This window comes from Oryza glaberrima, chromosome 6 (genome assembly GCF_000147395.1).
Source record: "Oryza glaberrima chromosome 6, OglaRS2, whole genome shotgun sequence".
Taxonomy (NCBI): domain Eukaryota; kingdom Viridiplantae; phylum Streptophyta; class Magnoliopsida; order Poales; family Poaceae; genus Oryza; species Oryza glaberrima.
This window is the reverse complement of record NC_068331.1, coordinates 13,130,943-13,148,686: the sequence shown is the minus strand read 5'-3', so window position 1 is coordinate 13,148,686 and position 17,744 is coordinate 13,130,943. Positions and strand designations below refer to the sequence as shown.

Sequence of the window (17,744 nt, the reverse complement as noted above, 5' to 3'; positions counted from 1 at the left end):
AATCTATCTTTAGCAGATGTTTACTGTAGCACCACATTATCAAATCATGGAGCAATTAGGCTCAAAAGATTCGTCTCGCAAATTAGTCGCAATATGTGCAATTAGTTATTTTTTAGTCTATATTTAATACTTCATGCAGGTGTTCAAACGTTCAATGTGACAGTGAAAAATTTTAGGGTGGGATCTAAACAAGGCCTAAATTTAGTAGCTAGCATTGCCCAAATTCATATATATGTTAATAAATCTAGACACATATAGATTCATTAGATTCATTGAATGATATGCGATTGCCTAATGAATCTAGGGAGTATATTGAATGATATTGATTGCCATTGGCTGCTCGTTAGCATATAAACTGAATTGCTAGCTAGATTTGAATTTTACTTTTAGAGTTGATTTTGGATTTTTTTAAAAAAATTGGTTTGTTTATTTTTCATCTTAGTTTTTGAACAACTAAGAATATAAGTATAAAAGTCTTTCCCTAAAACTATATTCGCGTTGCTTCATTTATTTTGGATGCAACTTAACCTTTACCGTAAAAATCTAATCTATAAGTTAGTTATAATTAATTGACAAGCTTTGTTGGTACTAAGAAAATGATACCAAGGAAAAAAAAACATTGTCTTTTTACATATGTACTACCATATATACACTAATATACAACTACATGTTTGGTTAGGTGCCACACGTTAGACATGCCACAAATTATTAGCTTAGCGTTTGGTTGCTTGTTTTTTTTGGTAAGTCACACTTTCTTGTTACATGGATCTACATGTCATATACTCATTTTTTAGCCAAACATTACCACACTTGTGGCCAACAAATTATTGACCACACTTTGTTTGTTATGACATTCCTATGGCAAATTGAGTTGTGACAATGTTAGACAACAACCAAACATACCCTAAATAAAGAATAAAGTTTTAGAAAGAGGGATATAAGAGCGAGAGCCAATTCCACAAGGGCAAGTAAGGGCCCTATCATATCATCTTTCAAGGGCAAATAAATATTTCTCCGATAAGTATGGAAAGATAATGTCAGTCATGAATGGATCTATCGGCTAGAAAAGCAGGGCACATGACAAATCAAATCATGAACCAAACGCTAGCCTTAGATGATCAGGCTGTCGTCACAAAGTATGACAAAGTTTAGCACTAAACCAAACACGGCCCACAGCCCTAAATAAGGGATTTTAATTTTTTTATTTTATTTATTAAAATATTTTACAAAAAATAATTTTCTATTTAAAAATTTTACAAAACTAGTCTCACGTCATTCTGGGAAGACGATTTTGCCAACGTGGCAGACAGCAAGCCACCAAGGGAAGGCCAAGCGGCTCCCTTCCCACCCTCCCACAGGGCGTTTTTTTACTGTGCAGGGGTTGGGGGGGGTGATGCAAAAGAGAGCGGCTAACATTTTGCAGGCAGCCCCCTACACTGTTGAAAAACGTTCTCTAGGAAGGAGGGAAGGGAGTCGCTTGCAAAAAAAAAAAACCATCCCTGCTTCCCTTTAAGCAGACGGTCCCTTGTACAGTACAAAATAGGGAGGGCGGCAAGGGGCTACATGCAAAAATGCCAGGCCGCCCTCGCATTCCTTTTGCAAGCGGGCCCCCTATACCCAAAAATCACCCTCTAGAAGGGCGGTAAGGGGGCCACTTGCAAAATTATGGCCGGGCGTTAGGCGAGGGCCAACAACCGTCTGCCATGTCAGCAAAATCGCTATCTAGGAGGGCAATTTTTAAAAATCACCCTCCTAGAGGGCGATGGGCGACTAGTTATATAAATTTTTTAAATAGAAAGTTATTTTTCAAAATATTTTAATAAATAAAATTAAAAATAAAAAAATCCTAAATAAGGTTCTCTCTCTTTCTCTGGACACGCGCAGCTGACTCTATGTGTGCATTTGTGTTATCCGCATCTACAAAAGAAAACAATTAGAGCTTGTTCGGTTAATCTCACCATGGGATTAACTGAACAAGAATTAATGGATAATTGGAAAACAGTGTGAACTCCGTGATGCCGCCTGACTTTTACTAGCACCAAATGTACAAGTGTCCCCAAAAGCATGGTTTTAAGAGCGATGACAGTATCCAACTCCAAAAGTTGTGCCTCCACTCCACCGACGGCTATACCCATCAGAACTTCAATTCAGAATGCTTTACAAGCAGAAATTTGGGCAGGCAGGTGAGAGCTATTCTGATGATTCTCCCCTTCCTCATGGGTTTACAAGCAGATCCTGCAGCTGTCAACTTGGCAGCTCAGAGCTTGTAGGAGCAGTTTGTCAAATTCGACCATTCTCTTGTAGCCCAGCCTAAGAACTAACCAAGAACCAAAATTATCCCCAAGAGCCCAGCGGATAACCCGGCTTTCTACCTAAACTATACACGGCAGTATCGCATATTTGCAGACCTACCTACCATAGTACCCAGTACAGTACCTTCCAAGTTTCCTTCTCTTGTGGCATAACCGGAGAAGACAATTGAGAGCTATGTTTTCCCGATGCACACCAACCTTCCACATTCCGAGGCCAGCTCCCATAGCAGCCGCCTGCAAACTATGAGGTGGCGACGCCAACCGCATTCCGAGGGTGGTCTGGTACTGCTGGCTCGGTTGACAAGACTTCAACAGGGTGCTCCGCTGTTGCTGACACTGGTGTTGTTGGATCTCTCATGTGGTTGTTGTCTTTAGCTTCCTCAAACAACTGAAGAAGCAGAGCTTGCATTTCCTTTCGCAGTGCAGAAGCCTCTTCACGTTGGAACCACCCTTCGCCAAACTAACAAGGGAAAATAGAAAAATAAAAAAGAAAAGAGAGATAAGGGCAGCTATAAGTATCCGTGCAGGCAGTAGAACACCATCATATAAAATGGTGAAAACTCAACTAATGGTGACTTACCATATTAGATGAGTCCTTGTTGTTAAGCCTTTCAGGTGCTTCCTCGATAAAGCGTCGCATATAGTACAGAACAAAGACACCACAATCGTATTCATTGTCCTGCTGTGGAACCTGGCAACAAAAGGAAGAAGAATGCAAGGATAATTAAAGGAACAAAAGACCAAGAACAAACAAACCAGCCAGAATCAAGATGTTCTGAACAATACTAATGGAGAAATTCCATCATATGCCATTGATGAAGCACCAGTTCTATGATTTGCCACTGACAAAGTCCAATAGTTTCCTTTGTATATATCATCATCATTAATCAACCACCTATAGATAGAATAAAATGACAATTTTGCCTCTAGGATACCATGTGCTGATGTGCACTATACTATTATCACAAAAGTAATTTTGATGTTACTACCTACTTGGTTCTCTTTCGTTTTTAAAAGGCAAAATTGGTTCCATGCCATCGAAAGTTCTCCACTTTTGGTTTATACCATCGAAAGTTCTCGGTGCACTTTAATACCATCCAAAGTTTACCACGTTACTCGTTATACCACTTCCGTCCACTTTGCTGAATCTCCCGTTAAGCAGGACATCTTTGCCCTTGTGTCATGTTCATAGCCCTGATGCATCATATCAGATCGAAAGCAGATATTTCCCCTTCGTCCAGCATAGCTGCCGCCCCCGTCGCATTGTCCCACAGCCAACCCCGGTCGTAGTTGGTGTCAGATGACCGGTCCTGTTGCTTCCGTGCCCCTATTCCACCCGCGTGTGCAGCTCGCTCGGCATGCTCCTCCGGCCAGGAGCGGCACGGCGCTGCGCTCGATGGACGACGGCGGCCGCCGCACACGACGAGCAGTGTCGGGCGCTCTGCAGATAGCCACCACATTCTGTCACTGCAACTTTTGCTTTATCTACGAATGCAACCACATGGCTCTGGCTCTCCAGGAGCGGTTGGAATATCTTGTTGTTGGTTAAGGTTGCTAACCATGGCTGCTGCCTCCTTATGCATGCCGAATATGCTAGCTTGACTAATTGCCTCCTTATGCGCATCGATGGTAGCGTGGAGCATGCGAATGCGAGATGAACAGGGAAGCCGCGTCTCACAATGCTCAAGCGATGCGTTCAGATTGGCTCGAGAGAAAGAACAAGAGATTGGGCAGGATTAGATGGGTAAAGGAAGGGTAGTATAGACATATCCCTTTGCCTTTCAGCAAAATGTGGAAGAGAACAAAAATAAAATAATAAAGCTCTAACAGAAGTGAACGGTTGTGATATGAAAAGGTAATGGGGAAACTTTGAATGGTATTAAAGTGCACCAAGATCTTTTGATGGTATAAACCAAAAGTCGAGAACTTTCGATGGCATGGAACCAATCTAACCTTTTTAAAATTCTAGTGTACAATACTCTGCTCTGCCTTTCACCCATAAAGAAAATGAGGGTATTTCAGTCTCTGAGAACAATAGGTTCACTACTTGACTTGATGGAGTTTTACCAGAAGTTGACTAACAGTGATGACATAAGAAACAAAGGAAGTCAACGAATGGCATATACTCCATCCGTTTCTAACTATAATGGATTCTGGCAGTCTGGCTATGAATCTGGGCATTTTCATGTCCAGATTTATGACTAGAATCCCTTACACTTAGGGATAGGAGGTAGTGATAGAGTTGTACTTCATCAATGGCATGATGTAGAATTGGTCAGCAGAATATTATGGATTTTCTAATTTTTATAAGAAAACAGTACTTCCATTTCTACAAATGTAACCCTAATTTATTGTTGGTAATGTATGTCCCAAATATCCTAGTCATTGCCTACCTGTACTGTACAACTGTAAGACTGCTCCAGATTGGATGCAGTCTATTCGCACATTAGAAAAAGCATGCAATCCCACCAACCCTGCTTATATGTAGTTCGCTCAACCTAAGGGGCATGTGGGTTATATGTAGTTCGCTCACAACCTAAACATGATAGACACCCATTGTCGCCATGCCCCTACATTGTCAAACTTTGAGTCTTTGACAGTTTACCGCCTGTACATTCTGAATTGGTTGAACTTAACACCTTCAGTCTCGAAGAAATTGCTCACTTAGAGTAGAAAGGACAAATTGTCATGGAAAGTTGCAAATGATCGTCTTAGCAGTACCTTATACCAAAATATTTATCCTTACATTGCTAATAAAATAAAAAAAATCTTGATGTAGGAGGTCTTAAATTTAACAGTTTTCAGTAACATCACAGTAAATAATACAAACATGGGTCTGATGCAAGATACATGCATGGCTAAATAATGGAGAAGTAGACTATTGGAAATTTCAACTATATAGGTAGTATACGTTATCTTTTAAAAGATAAGAAGCTGCACACATTTGCAATTGCATTTGGAGGGAGGAAACACTTACTGTAACTGCTTTCTTCTTAATTTTCCGAGGAAGGTTCTTCCACACTGATTCATGTAGATGACAATCTTCTAAAGAACCAGTTTTATTCAGGTAGTTCCATTCTTCTTTAAGGAATCTGTAAACAACTTCAAGGTGTAAGAGAGCGCTAAAAATAATCTAGCTTAAACTGAGTATCAAACAATTTCATACCCATATAAGCAGGAGGAATAAAAAGGCATGCACCAAATAACAGTATACAGATACCAGAAGCTAAGCTTCTACCAATTGCAGAAGTGCAGTTATTGGGAAGTTGGGGAACTCAATTATGAAAAAAGAAAAAAGAACATGTTGAAAAAATGTTGGCCTTTATCACATGTATTTGTGTACTTAAGAGAAAAAAGGTGGTACACCAAATAACACACAACATACAAATTCTCAGAAGTTTTTTGGACCACTTGCCTCTCAACGGTGCTGAAAATAAATCTGCTGCTATGAAACTTCAGTGAATCCAAATGAAATATGGTGGGCCCTGATTGGTCTTCCTTTGCAGGCATACATATAATGACCAAGCTCCAGTGTGCGCTGACCAATACAATACAATATACTGTAAGGAATAGCCAAATAGGTAGCGTTGCATAGATAGGTTAAGATATGCATGTGATCAGCTCAGGTCCCAACTCAGGAGTTGGGACTTGGGACCTGAGCTCATGAGTTGGTAACAAATAATTGTTGTATTCCTGATGACAACAAAAAAAAGGCAACAAAATTGCTTACTCTGCATGCACAGGAATTATTATGTATGCCTTTTTAAATATATCTACACCTTTCCACCATCTTCTCAGATTCAAGAAATAAGCATCATTGTCCACCTTCAGAGTACGAATACAAAAAAAATTAAAGGAATAACCATACAAAATAAACATCACATGGATTTTTTTATAAAAAAATCAAAATGGTGAACTAACATCAATTTTTCATTTATGAAAAAGTAATAAAAAAAATAGGTACTACCTCCGTCCCAGAATAGGTTCACTTTTATACAAGAATCTGGATATAGGCTATGTCTAGATTCGTGTAAAAAGTGGAGTTATTTTGGGACGGAGAGAGTATTAGCTAACAGTAGCATGAAATTAAACATAATTTATGCATGATACATGTAGCCAGCAGTTGCTACATTAGGACAAAGAAAAAGGTGTTTATGGCTTGGGACTGAGGGCTAAAAATTGGTTAGATGGAGGCGTAGTTACCCTCCAGCTTGTAGGAGATTCAATCCTTCGTGATATGACTGATAAACCAGCTAAGTGGACATTAGTCAAGAGTTTATCTCTTACGTAACTTAGAGAAGCTAAACTAGCTCCCTCATACAGATGGTCTACCAACTCCAAACCAAATCTAAGAGGCAACAATTGATTGGGAACTAGCCAACCTTATGCATAACGACTTATGCCAAACTAGCTACTCTTAGTGAATTATCTGAATCCTAGCCAGTTGTACCTTATGAATTGACAAGCTAGCTGCAACCAAAATTACAAGTGCTACCACTGCTGCTTTGTCTACATAACTGCTGTCCACAAGGCATGAACTCCATAACAACAATTACGAACTAAATACCTAAAACACCAGTAAGATTGAATAGAACATATACATATATGGTTAGTCTTGTACTCGTTTCTCTTGTCCATGTTGAATTATAGCTATCCATCTTTCTAGGTGCAAAATTCAAGATCTAATATGAAAGATGAACTAGAATACCCCGCAAAAAAAAATAGAAAAGGAACAAGAAAAGATAGCAAATCTATCAATCACATTATAGCATATTATTTTTTTAAGAAATAAAGTAAATGTTAACAATCTAATATAGGAAAAAACCTTTGATGTCAAGGCTTCAAGTTTGCTGAAGAAGTATGTATTGAAAATATGATACTTGCCTCCAAGCCTACTTGTCGATGGCATTTGTCCCATTAGGTACCTAGATGGATTTCATTTTATGATTTTGTTAAGAAAAAAAGAGACAGAAGTTCATTTTTAACACATGCAAGACAACAAAAGTATAAATAATCAAGTGTTAATAACACCAATAGATACCAAAAGATGTTGCTGAGATATATTTTGCATCACCATTACACAAAGGCAATAGAGCACGCAAAACAAATGCTAACATCTGAAACGTGGTCTATGGATTGCTATCGAGCTCCGATGTCCATTAAAGAAGGCAATTCAAGCCTAAAGGACAAGATCACTTATTTCTTGTTTAAATGAGAAATTTATGTTGGCATCTACAACAGGAGTTTCATATTTTTTGTTTGCTTCATTGTGTCTGTTCAAATCATTCAATGGATAATGTTCAAATGCTTATTGATTAATTAGTTGAAGGTGTAAAGCCAGGATAAAGTGGGGGGCATACAACAGTAGCTCTACACTGGTGTGTCACTCCATCTCAAATATATAGCATGTATGATGTGAACAGAACATGAACCATCAAGAGGCAATGACAACGTGACAAGAGGCAATGACGCACTGTCTGAAAGCCTAGATTTTTTTTTAGAACATGCAGAAGATCTGTGTATCATTTCATTAAGATAGAGAAGAAAAGGTGTAAGGTGTTAGAGAAAGACTGTCTGAAAGCCTAGATGATGCCATAAAACTAGCATGCAGCAGGATTTATAGGGAAAATGCAAAAGAAGTAAAAAGGGAAATACAACTTGAGAAATCAACCTGACCCAGCTGTTGCATGAATACAGCAACAACAATGGTGAACAAAAACAGCAGTTGTGGCAACACGGCAGCAGGCTCTCAATCTGCCTCCCTTCCATTTTAATTTGTTGCTCAATGTTTTAGGAGACAACCAGTCAGTCATCTTGACCACACCGGACAATCTCGGTGCCTAACTATTGCCTAAATGACACCCAGATATCACCTTGATCACCATGTTTTACATATCAACATGAAAAATGTGAAAATAGGCTGCTAGAATGAGCCATGGATCTTTTTATGGTCTATGTTAATGAAGTGATCTTTATTATTAATTGTTTTCCGTGATGAATACATATTTTTCTCCTAAAACAATGCCCTTGTTTCATGAAACTATGAGTCTATGATGCACATCCTTCTCCACAAACACTTACATAATGTAGAAGTTCAGTATAGGTGAGGACAACAATGATTCAGGCTCAAGACACTTCATGTCAGAATAAGAAAGCTCAATAGAATTAGGGGTGTCCCTGCAGAGAACAGAAAAACAAAATTAAACCATCAACTGTATATAAAACAGAGTAAGCTCAAATAATTATGTTAGTTCAAAGACCAACCATGAAGGATAGTGTATCTTCATTGCATCACTGTAGAAGTGCCAGCATTAGTCAACAGTAGTGAAAAAATCACAGAAAAAATACTAGACGTAAAATATAATAAGTAAATTGCACTTTCGGTACACAAACTTGCACAGTGGGTGTAAGTAGGTATAGCAACTTGCAAATTGTTCACTTCAGTGCAACAACTTGCCTAGCCCGTGCAAACCCAGGACAAAACAATCCACAGAAGCAAAAATGATTTGATGTGGCACTCATTGATGACGTGTAGGCCTGTAGTACGGACATATCTCGACCAAGGCTCACCAATAGTTAACCGTTGTGTAATGAATATGGGAGAACTTTTATGTTGTTGCTTATAAGATGTTGATGGGCAAGGAGCAGAATTGCAGTAGCTTTGTGCAACAATGAAGTAGAAGGATTAGATTACTGTGACGGCCTCTATACATTGTTTTAGCAGTTATTTACGGTGGTTCAAAACTTCAAATACTGAAGAATTAAAATCAAGCAAATAGCTTTGATACTGGTTCAATGTCAGAACCCAATAGCATCCGAGGGATTTTGTTTTCCTGCTTGCTCTAATTCAGTTTGCTATAGTGCAGAACACAAGCAAGTGGTTCAATATCTGAATTAAGTAGCTTTAGTCTAGCCTGGAACTTATGTGTGTACTGCAGGCCTATATGTATCATCAATGAGGGCCACCTCAGATTAGTTTCCGCTTGCGTGGACTTTTGTCCCAGGTTTGCACAGACCAAGCAAGTTGTTGCACCAGAGCAAACGATTTGCAGGTTGTTATACCTATTTGCAACCACCACACAAGTTTGTGCACAAACTCACTTAGACACCGACCAACGACATAGGTTAAGATGGTATACACATATGGAAGAACACAAGTGGCCAAATGACAAATCATAAACTCATTTACCATGCAGAGGATGTTTTTTCTGCAGAGTCTGAAATGCAAGTATCTCCATCGAGTAGAACCACCTCTTCAACCACCTGAACAGAAATATCAGAATAAGCTTTGTAAAAAGAGTAACCTAAAGCAAACTAACTAGCATAGATAGTTCTAGAAGCTGTGATGAGTACATCTATAATAACAGGTACTGTGCAGTTTATCAATAACCCAACAAGAGGCAAATTAATTTCACTTTCATTCTGTGGATCTTTGCAATTACTGTATGGGACAGGGAACTGAAAACTGATCATAAACTACCGAAGAATCAAAAGCTGCCCAGGTTTTTTCTATTTTCCTGGTACAGTCCATAAAAAAAACAACCCCCCACCCCCACATTCCCATATAAATCACAATGAAGGGATGAAATATGCATCAAAAATCAAAACTTCCCATCTATTAGTCATACTGGGTTCACAAAATATGTTTTTAATGGGTATATCTGCCGACCTGAAGTTTCATTTTAAATTGTACAAAAGCATTATGTACTCATGTTACTAATACCAATATGCCATAAAATTTTGGATCTTTTGATATGTAAGAAATTTTCATGCCATCTTCAATGCAGGACGGCTGAAGTGGGTATACCCCTTATCAGCAGTAGCAAATCGCAATTCACATGTTCGATGCGTAGACAAATATACTCAATAGTTGTCTTATGTTCTAACCGTAGGGATGCAAACAAGATCAAAGGTGATCTTACCATATTATATCATTTTTACATATCAGGAGTTGGATATAAATATGAATTAGGATAGTTATAATTAGATCAGATAAGAATACAATTTATGAATATTTAACCAGATATTAGACAGTGTAAAGTTCAGAGACAAATAACATCACAAATGAAACATTCAGCACACCTTTTATATCTCTACTAACAGTATAGCTATGGAATTGGAATCCATCATGGTTTGGGTGTAACGATTGGTGGAAAGATATTTATAAACTATAAAACATTAATGCCTTTATAAGCAGCAAAGTCAATATGTGCAAGATTTAAAAACCCAGAAAATTTTGTTGTTTGTTAAGAAAAATAAGAGCAAAAAAACGTTCACACCACAGAACAAACTCAAAATGCCCCATATGCATGAACATGGGGGAGAATTAGAGATCCCATGCCACCACTCCTCAACTAAGAGACCCCTCCTGCCTTTTTGTTTACATAATCCCCCGAACCCCTTGTTGCCACAAGGTTCAAAAAAAGGCTTTTAATAGTACAATCCTAGGACTCTATTGTTACCATAGAACCATGTTGTACAGGGTCCATCTTGATTCTAATTGGAGCAGAATCCTTATTCTAATCGTAATTACTTAGAAAATAACCGGTTTTCTATGTCTTTCCTTCTAAATGTCACATATTACAAATAAATTCCAATTTTAGTAATGCATAGTTGCATACTAGAAATCAGCACCAATGTTATAACAAAAAAGGTATCTAATCAGTTTATATGGAAATAATATTAATAGATTCTCAAAAGGAATACATTTTGTAGTAACATATCTTATAGTTTTTACCAGCATATTACTACTGAAATTAGTACACAAAGCTGTAGATTAGAAACTATGGTAACATCTGAAATGGCATGTATTTGTGAAATGAAGGAATGCGAAAATGGTCAAAGTATAAAAAACTCAATGAGCATGCATGAAAAATAACAATTCACTTGACACGAAGATAAAACACAGCGTGTACAATCATCTAATCAACAATTTATCATCAAGCTTGGTAATAACAGAATCAACCACACATCAGCAAACGGAACTTCACAAATTTATCACAATTCAGTTAAAAGGAGGAGCCTTTAGGGCAGTAAGGTTCATCCTTTGATAGTGAGCGAGAAGATGATAATATCATTGCAAATAAATATTTCCTTTTTCCCAGTTAGAAAATATAATTAATCTTTCCATGTTATTGACCACCATAACAGATAGTCAAAAAACAAATCAACTAATTTATGTACTGGCAATAATAGGGGTGGTGGACCTCTGCCAACTGTATTACTAGAACTTTAGTATTCAACATAAAAATTACTACTAGTATACCAAGTCACGATGTTTGGAAAGGAAAATGTACATACTAACCTTTCTTGATCGCAATCGCATTGAAAAGGTAGGTGAAAATTCTCCATTCCTAGTAGAGGACAGATAACATAATTCAATACAATAACTAATAAGTTACAGATTAACAAAACATATTCATTGATCAATACATATATACAGTTACAAGTTTAGAACTGGTGAGATATACAACAATCTAACAGTCTAACAGATGCACAAGACATGGTATATATAATAGCAGTATTGCTATTTGTTTGTCAACTGATTTGCTTTATCTAACAGTCACAATGCTTAGCCTAAATTTGCACCATATAAAAAGTACTACCGCCGTTTTTTTAATATAATTTTGTGCAAATATAAAAAAACTGACGACATGCTTAAAGAACATTTGATGATAAATCAAGTCACATTAAAATAAATGATAATTACATATTTTTTTGAATAAGATGAATGGTCAAACGTATCTAAAAAAAGTCAACGGCGTCATATATTAAAAAATGGAGGGAGTACAACTTTTATATAAATCATTGCAACTGTAAGATTGCTTCTTTTTTTTCTATGTTTTGCATTGTCTTGGATGCGTTTGATTCAATTAAAAAATCAGTGTTTGATGGAAACCTACATCTCCATGCTTCATAATTCTAAATTGTAAAAAAATAAGTTATCTAAACGAATGTTTTGCATTTCCCTTGATGCTTTAATATCTATAAGGTATGAACACCAAGAATTTTGATAGGGTTATGCATCTCATGAAATGATGCATGATTTTAGAACAAGTTAACTGTTAACATTCCCATAACAAAGAAAATGGATGTTTGGCTTGAGACTCTGCAATACAAGAGTTTGTGTATACTAACCTTTTCCTAGAAGTGTGGGCATCTTTGCATATCCTACTGTAGCCATTATCCTTGCCATCATCAGCAGCATCTATATTTTCCATATAAGTTGACCTATCAACATATGACGCCTTTTGAGACGTAGAGGGTTTACACTTACAGGAATCTTCCTCTTCACACAAGATCCCCTCATTATCTGTTGAAGTTTTTGGGTCACCAATGCATGCACTTGTTTCCAAACGAGATACATCAACGCCTGCCTAATGTAAAGGAAATAAAACACTTGCACAAAATACTGGGTTTATATAACAAAGATCAAAATAGTTACCTCTTCATCTATCCCAAAGGAGGACCGAAAATCTGATATGGTTACTGCTTGTTGTTTAACTGACATTAATAAAACCAACAGGTTGGCATGGAATAAAATTCAGATAGAATAGTAACCAATTGTAGATATCACTATAAAAGAAACACATGGTAAAAAAATGGCCAACTATTATGAAACAAAGAAATATGATCTGAAAACTAGCAAGGTTTTTGTCTGCCCAATTGATATAGTAGCAGACTAGCAGTAGCTTGCTCATATAATCTCGAATTGTGTGCTAATATACTCTTGGAGTAAAATTACTAAAAAGTGGTGATTTCTTCTTTTAACAGATACATGTTCATCGTGACCTGTTACTGAGCATCACACAATTTTGAAACTAATTAATTCCTTTGAAAAGAGCTTTGGGCATCAGCTAATTCTGGATTTTATCAACATTTTACTCAACAAATGGGAAGTCACATGACATAGGAGTGGCTCACCTTAGATCATCAAATATTGAAGAAAAATGTGAACCAACAGCTCAAATCAGGAACTAACTGTAGTAAAATTGTATTACTCTTCCACATTATTTTATTATATGTATCATTTGAACTAAGAAAACCTATACTGCATTTTCATGCATGTAAATCTACTACAAAGCAAAGCGTTTAAGGTATGAAGAATGAAATAGACAGCTTGCCCATATCTTAAGAGAGGACAGAAGCAAAGGACATATTAAGTTATCTTCACAGAAGGTAAGTTACAGCATCTATCACACAACACTGGCACCGCAGTGAGTAACAAGCGTTCAATAGAACAGCAAGCAAATCAATACTTGAAGTCATGAACGAGAACACGTGTACTATAAGTCCCAGTCATAAATGATCCATGCTACCAACCATAAATCAACCAATATCTTAACACAAATCAATCCCATACCTGATGATTCTGCACATCCCGATTGAACTACCCTTGCGCATCTGTCATCATCCTGCAAGAGAACATACGATGATCAGTCTTACAAAGACCTTATCCACCCTTAATAACTAATGTATATGTAAATAGCTGTAGCATTTAACGGATTGGTTGCCTAACATCTACTTCATATATTGTGTGAGGCGCTCTTTTGTTACCTATTTTAGAGATCAGACACAAGAAAATTCACAATATCAACTTATCAAGTGATTAGCATTGGCCAGCATTCCCTTAGAATATAGGAGTACATTGATAACATAATATCATTTTCTCCAGTAATCACCATCCTCACACCAAAGATAACAAGAGCCTTACAGTACATTGAAGTTGTCAACACTGGATTATTACAGTTGGGTATGCGCGGCAGGCATATCATCGAACAGAAGCATAACAAAAATCAAGATTCCCCATCCCTTCAATCATGCCCTAATTGAAGCGCACCGGGCAAGGATTGAATCTTTAATCCCCTCACCGCACACCAAGAAAATAACTTACAGCATAAAAAAAAAAAGAAGAGAAGAAGAATCTCACCGTTGCTGCCTTACGGCGATCAATCTCGCGGACGATGGCGTCTAGCAAGCGGCGAAACTTGGCCCCGCGGTCCTTGAGCCTTCGCTCGATACCCCCACTGAGCTCCCCCTGAATGCGCCGCGACTTCTCCAGCAGCTCCACGTCTGAGAACCTGCGAAGCTCGGTGTCATCTCCGACGCCGTCGGCCCCGTCCTCGCCGCCGGCCATAGCATTCACGGTGGCCAGGAGCAGGAGGCGGCGCGGATTCCCCTACTCTACCCCCTACGCGGAGGAGAGGAGAGGAGAGAGGAACACAAGGAGCAGGAACGCGTGCGGTGCTGCAGCGGAGGCCAGCCGGCCTGATGGCCTAGTTAGGGTGCCCGTTCGGTCTACACCCACAATTCCGGTTTATCCGGTTTTTTTAAAAAAATCGTTCTTTGTAAAAAAGTTCGGCCGGGGGGGGGGTGCCTACGACGGGAGACGCCTCGATGGTAGGGATGCAAACGGGCTGACCGGTGAGCCCATCTATAGGTTAAATCAGTGATAGTAAATTGATAATCCATAGGTTTTTGTATTATAGTCCGAATTGCCGCAACCAGAGATGTAAATGGGTCGACCCATAAACCCATTTATAGGATAAATTAATAAGGGAATAAGTTCACTTTATGACCCTCAAAAGGGATCGAAATCTAATCCATGACTCTAAATCGCAAAACCGGATATCTTTACCCCCAAACTATTAAAACCGGTGCAATTTGACTCTCTTGGTGGTTTTGGAGGATGGTTTCGCTGACGTGGTAGTGTTTACCTAGTCTGTGTGCTGACATGGCGCTGAGGTGGAATTTCAATTAAAAACATATATGTGGGACCCATTTGTGGGCCTACCAACATGTGGGCCCCACATGTCATCTCTCCCCTTTCTTCTTCCTCCCGGACCTCCCCTCCTCCTCCCTTCTCTCTTTCTGTTATCCCTCTCCCCTTCGACCGTCTGCGGGGAGCGAGCGGCGATGGGCGGGGGCTGAAGCGATGGCGGCCGGCGGGAGCTGAAGCGGCGGTAGGCTGGAGTTGGCAACGGCGGGCGTGGGCCGGATTGGTGGTAGTCGGCGAGAGCTGAAGCGAGGACAGCAGCGCTGACGCCGACGAGATCGAGCGGGGGGACGGTGGTCTACGGGCTACGGCTTCGGATCCATCCGCATTGCCGGGATTAGAGCTCCTCGTCGTCGTCCTCCACCACCTCCCCGCATCCATCCTCACATCGTCGTTGCGAGGAGGTGCGACCTCGTAGTCCAGTGCCTCCTCCTTCTCCTCCGTCCCTCCACGCGCGTCAGCTCCAGCGCGGGAGGGCGCGGGACGTCGACGGCGGCGGCGACAACACGAGCTCGGTGGCTCCGCCTCTCCCTCTCCCTTCTGGCCCTCACGCGCCGCCACTTGGCGAGGCGATGGCGAGGCCGCCGCCGCCGCCGCTGCTCTGGCCCCTGCCGCCACCGCTCCAACTCCAGCCGCTCGTGCTCCCCGCGGCCGGCCGAAGGGGAGAGAAGAGAAAGAGAAAGAAAGAGAGAAGGGAGGAAGAAGAAAGGGAAAGAGAGAGGATGACATGTGGGGCCCACATGTAAGTGGGCCTACATTTTTTAATTTTGTGTGTGAATGACTAATGGGTCCCATGCATATTTTTTTTATTTCTAATGCCACCTAAGCGCCACGTCAACACCACGTGGAAAGAAGACCGAGTCAATACTACCACGTAGGCGCCACGTCAGCGAAACCGCTCTCCAAAACCACCCAGGGAGTCAAATTGCACTGGTTTTAAGAGTTTGGGGGTCGAGATATCCAGTCTTGTGGTTTAGAGTCATGGATTAGATTTTGATCACTTTTGAGGGTCATGAAGTGAACCCACCTCATTAATAAGTAAACCTTGAGTCAATCCGTGGGTTGCCCACTAATTTTGCTTATAAGTGGACTCGCAGATCAGCCCATTTGCATCCCTACCAGACGGGATCCTCTAACCAGCGTCCCGCCCATGAAGAGTGCAGGGACGAGGAGTCGAGTTAGGGATAGTTAAGAAATGGGGATAAAGGATTTATTTTTTCTTTTCTTCACCTGGGATAGTTAAGGAAATCACCTCTCATATGGCAATTTTATACAAGAACAGATATAAGAGGGATACTTAGCGAGTTGCCAAATCTAAAAGTGGTGAATAGAATTTTCATTGTTGGAATAATTTGATGTTACATGAAATACATCCTTACGTTTGGAAGATATGTTACAGATAATGGTATATCATATGTGCTTAACATGTTTTAGAGAAAATGTTATACGCTTCACGGAACAAACAGAGATATGGCCTTATCTATTACAGCAAAAGTGCCTTATTTGCAATCTTGAAGATTAAAAACACTATTATAAAACATCTAATATGGGACACCTCATGCGTGCCCCCTTTTTAAAAAACCAGCACATATAAGACATTTTTCGTCCACATGACTTTCTCACGTGAAAAAAGAAAAACCGGCACCTATAATATATTATATTATAGGTATCGATTTTTGAAAAAAAAAACACTTATAACCAATCCGAGTCAAACCATCGGTTAACTGTCTCTCTCTCTACCTTATCCTCTCCGTCTCTCGACCCCACGCCTCCTCCCCTCTCCCTCTCCCTCTCCCCCGCACCGCAGCCGATCAGGGAGCAACAGCGCCCAGCGGGTGGTGTACTCTTGGCGACGGTGCGCGGCGTGTGGCGGTGGCTCACCTTCCACAACGTTCCCTCCTCTTAACCTCTTTGCCTCTCGCCTCCTCTCCTGTTCTCTTCCTCTCCCCCAGCCTCCCATATGAGGCGTACAGTGGTATCCTTCCCTCCCTACCTTGTCATGGGGCTGCCGTGAGTTTGGGGCAGCCAAATCCAAGGCAGGGAATCAGGGTGGGGGCAGGCGAGCGAACAACAACTGTGATTTTGTTCATGTTGTGATTTTGTTGTTAGATGTTTTTGGATATGATCTTTGTGTTTTTTTATGTCAATCAGTATGAGCGATGGGGAGTCGATTGAATCGAGTGAATGCTTCAAGTGGCTCTCTTTTTTCTAGGTGCCGGTCATGGAACCGTCGCCAACGAACATGGGTCGTGTGTCTCACTTGATGGGTGCTGGTTTATCAACATAGGACATAGTTTATTATTGTAATGACACAAAACTATGACCCATGTTGATAAACCGGCACCCACATTATGGGTCATTTATTAATTGTTTTATAGATTAAAAGAAATACACAATTATTGATTAATTACTTAGTTTTATCATTAAGTGTGCTATCAGTGTATTAAATACATTGTTTTGTGTCGAATCAACTTCTCTTAGCTATAACACAATAATTTAGTATTGTTTGAATATGCTAGATAATCAACTATAGTATTTATTTATTGCCCGTTACACCATCTACATATATGCGTTCAGCTTTTTTGCTTGCGAAAGTTTTAAGCGTTCGCACGATTGAACTGCATCTTTTCCCCACTCACAGTCAACTGACACCAAAA

General features: G+C 39.7%; 1 protein-coding gene across 2 annotated transcripts; it reads right to left on the bottom strand.

Annotated features, from left to right (window-relative positions):
- Nucleotides 1–2,004: 2,004 nt before the first annotated feature.
- On the bottom strand, nucleotides 2,005–14,573 carry LOC127776506 (ubiquitin-like-specific protease 1D). 2 transcript variants are annotated; one of them, XM_052302903.1, is made up of 15 exons: nucleotides 14,242–14,573; nucleotides 13,675–13,726; nucleotides 12,757–12,815; nucleotides 12,589–12,688; nucleotides 12,450–12,519; nucleotides 11,617–11,665; nucleotides 9,502–9,575; nucleotides 8,577–8,606; nucleotides 8,394–8,489; nucleotides 7,138–7,237; nucleotides 6,043–6,137; nucleotides 5,728–5,850; nucleotides 5,290–5,404; nucleotides 2,893–3,003; nucleotides 2,005–2,772 (listed from the first exon to the last, which is right to left on the bottom strand). In XM_052302903.1, exons 1-15 carry the CDS (start codon nucleotides 14,446–14,448, stop codon nucleotides 2,554–2,556), a joined length of 1,500 nt encoding a protein of 499 aa, XP_052158863.1. In that variant the 5' UTR covers nucleotides 14,449–14,573; the 3' UTR covers nucleotides 2,005–2,553. The 2 variants fall into 2 exon arrangements, with proteins under 2 accessions (XP_052158863.1, XP_052158862.1); XM_052302902.1 differs by having other exon boundaries at nucleotides 12,450–12,688.
- Nucleotides 14,574–17,744: the final 3,171 nt, after the last annotated feature.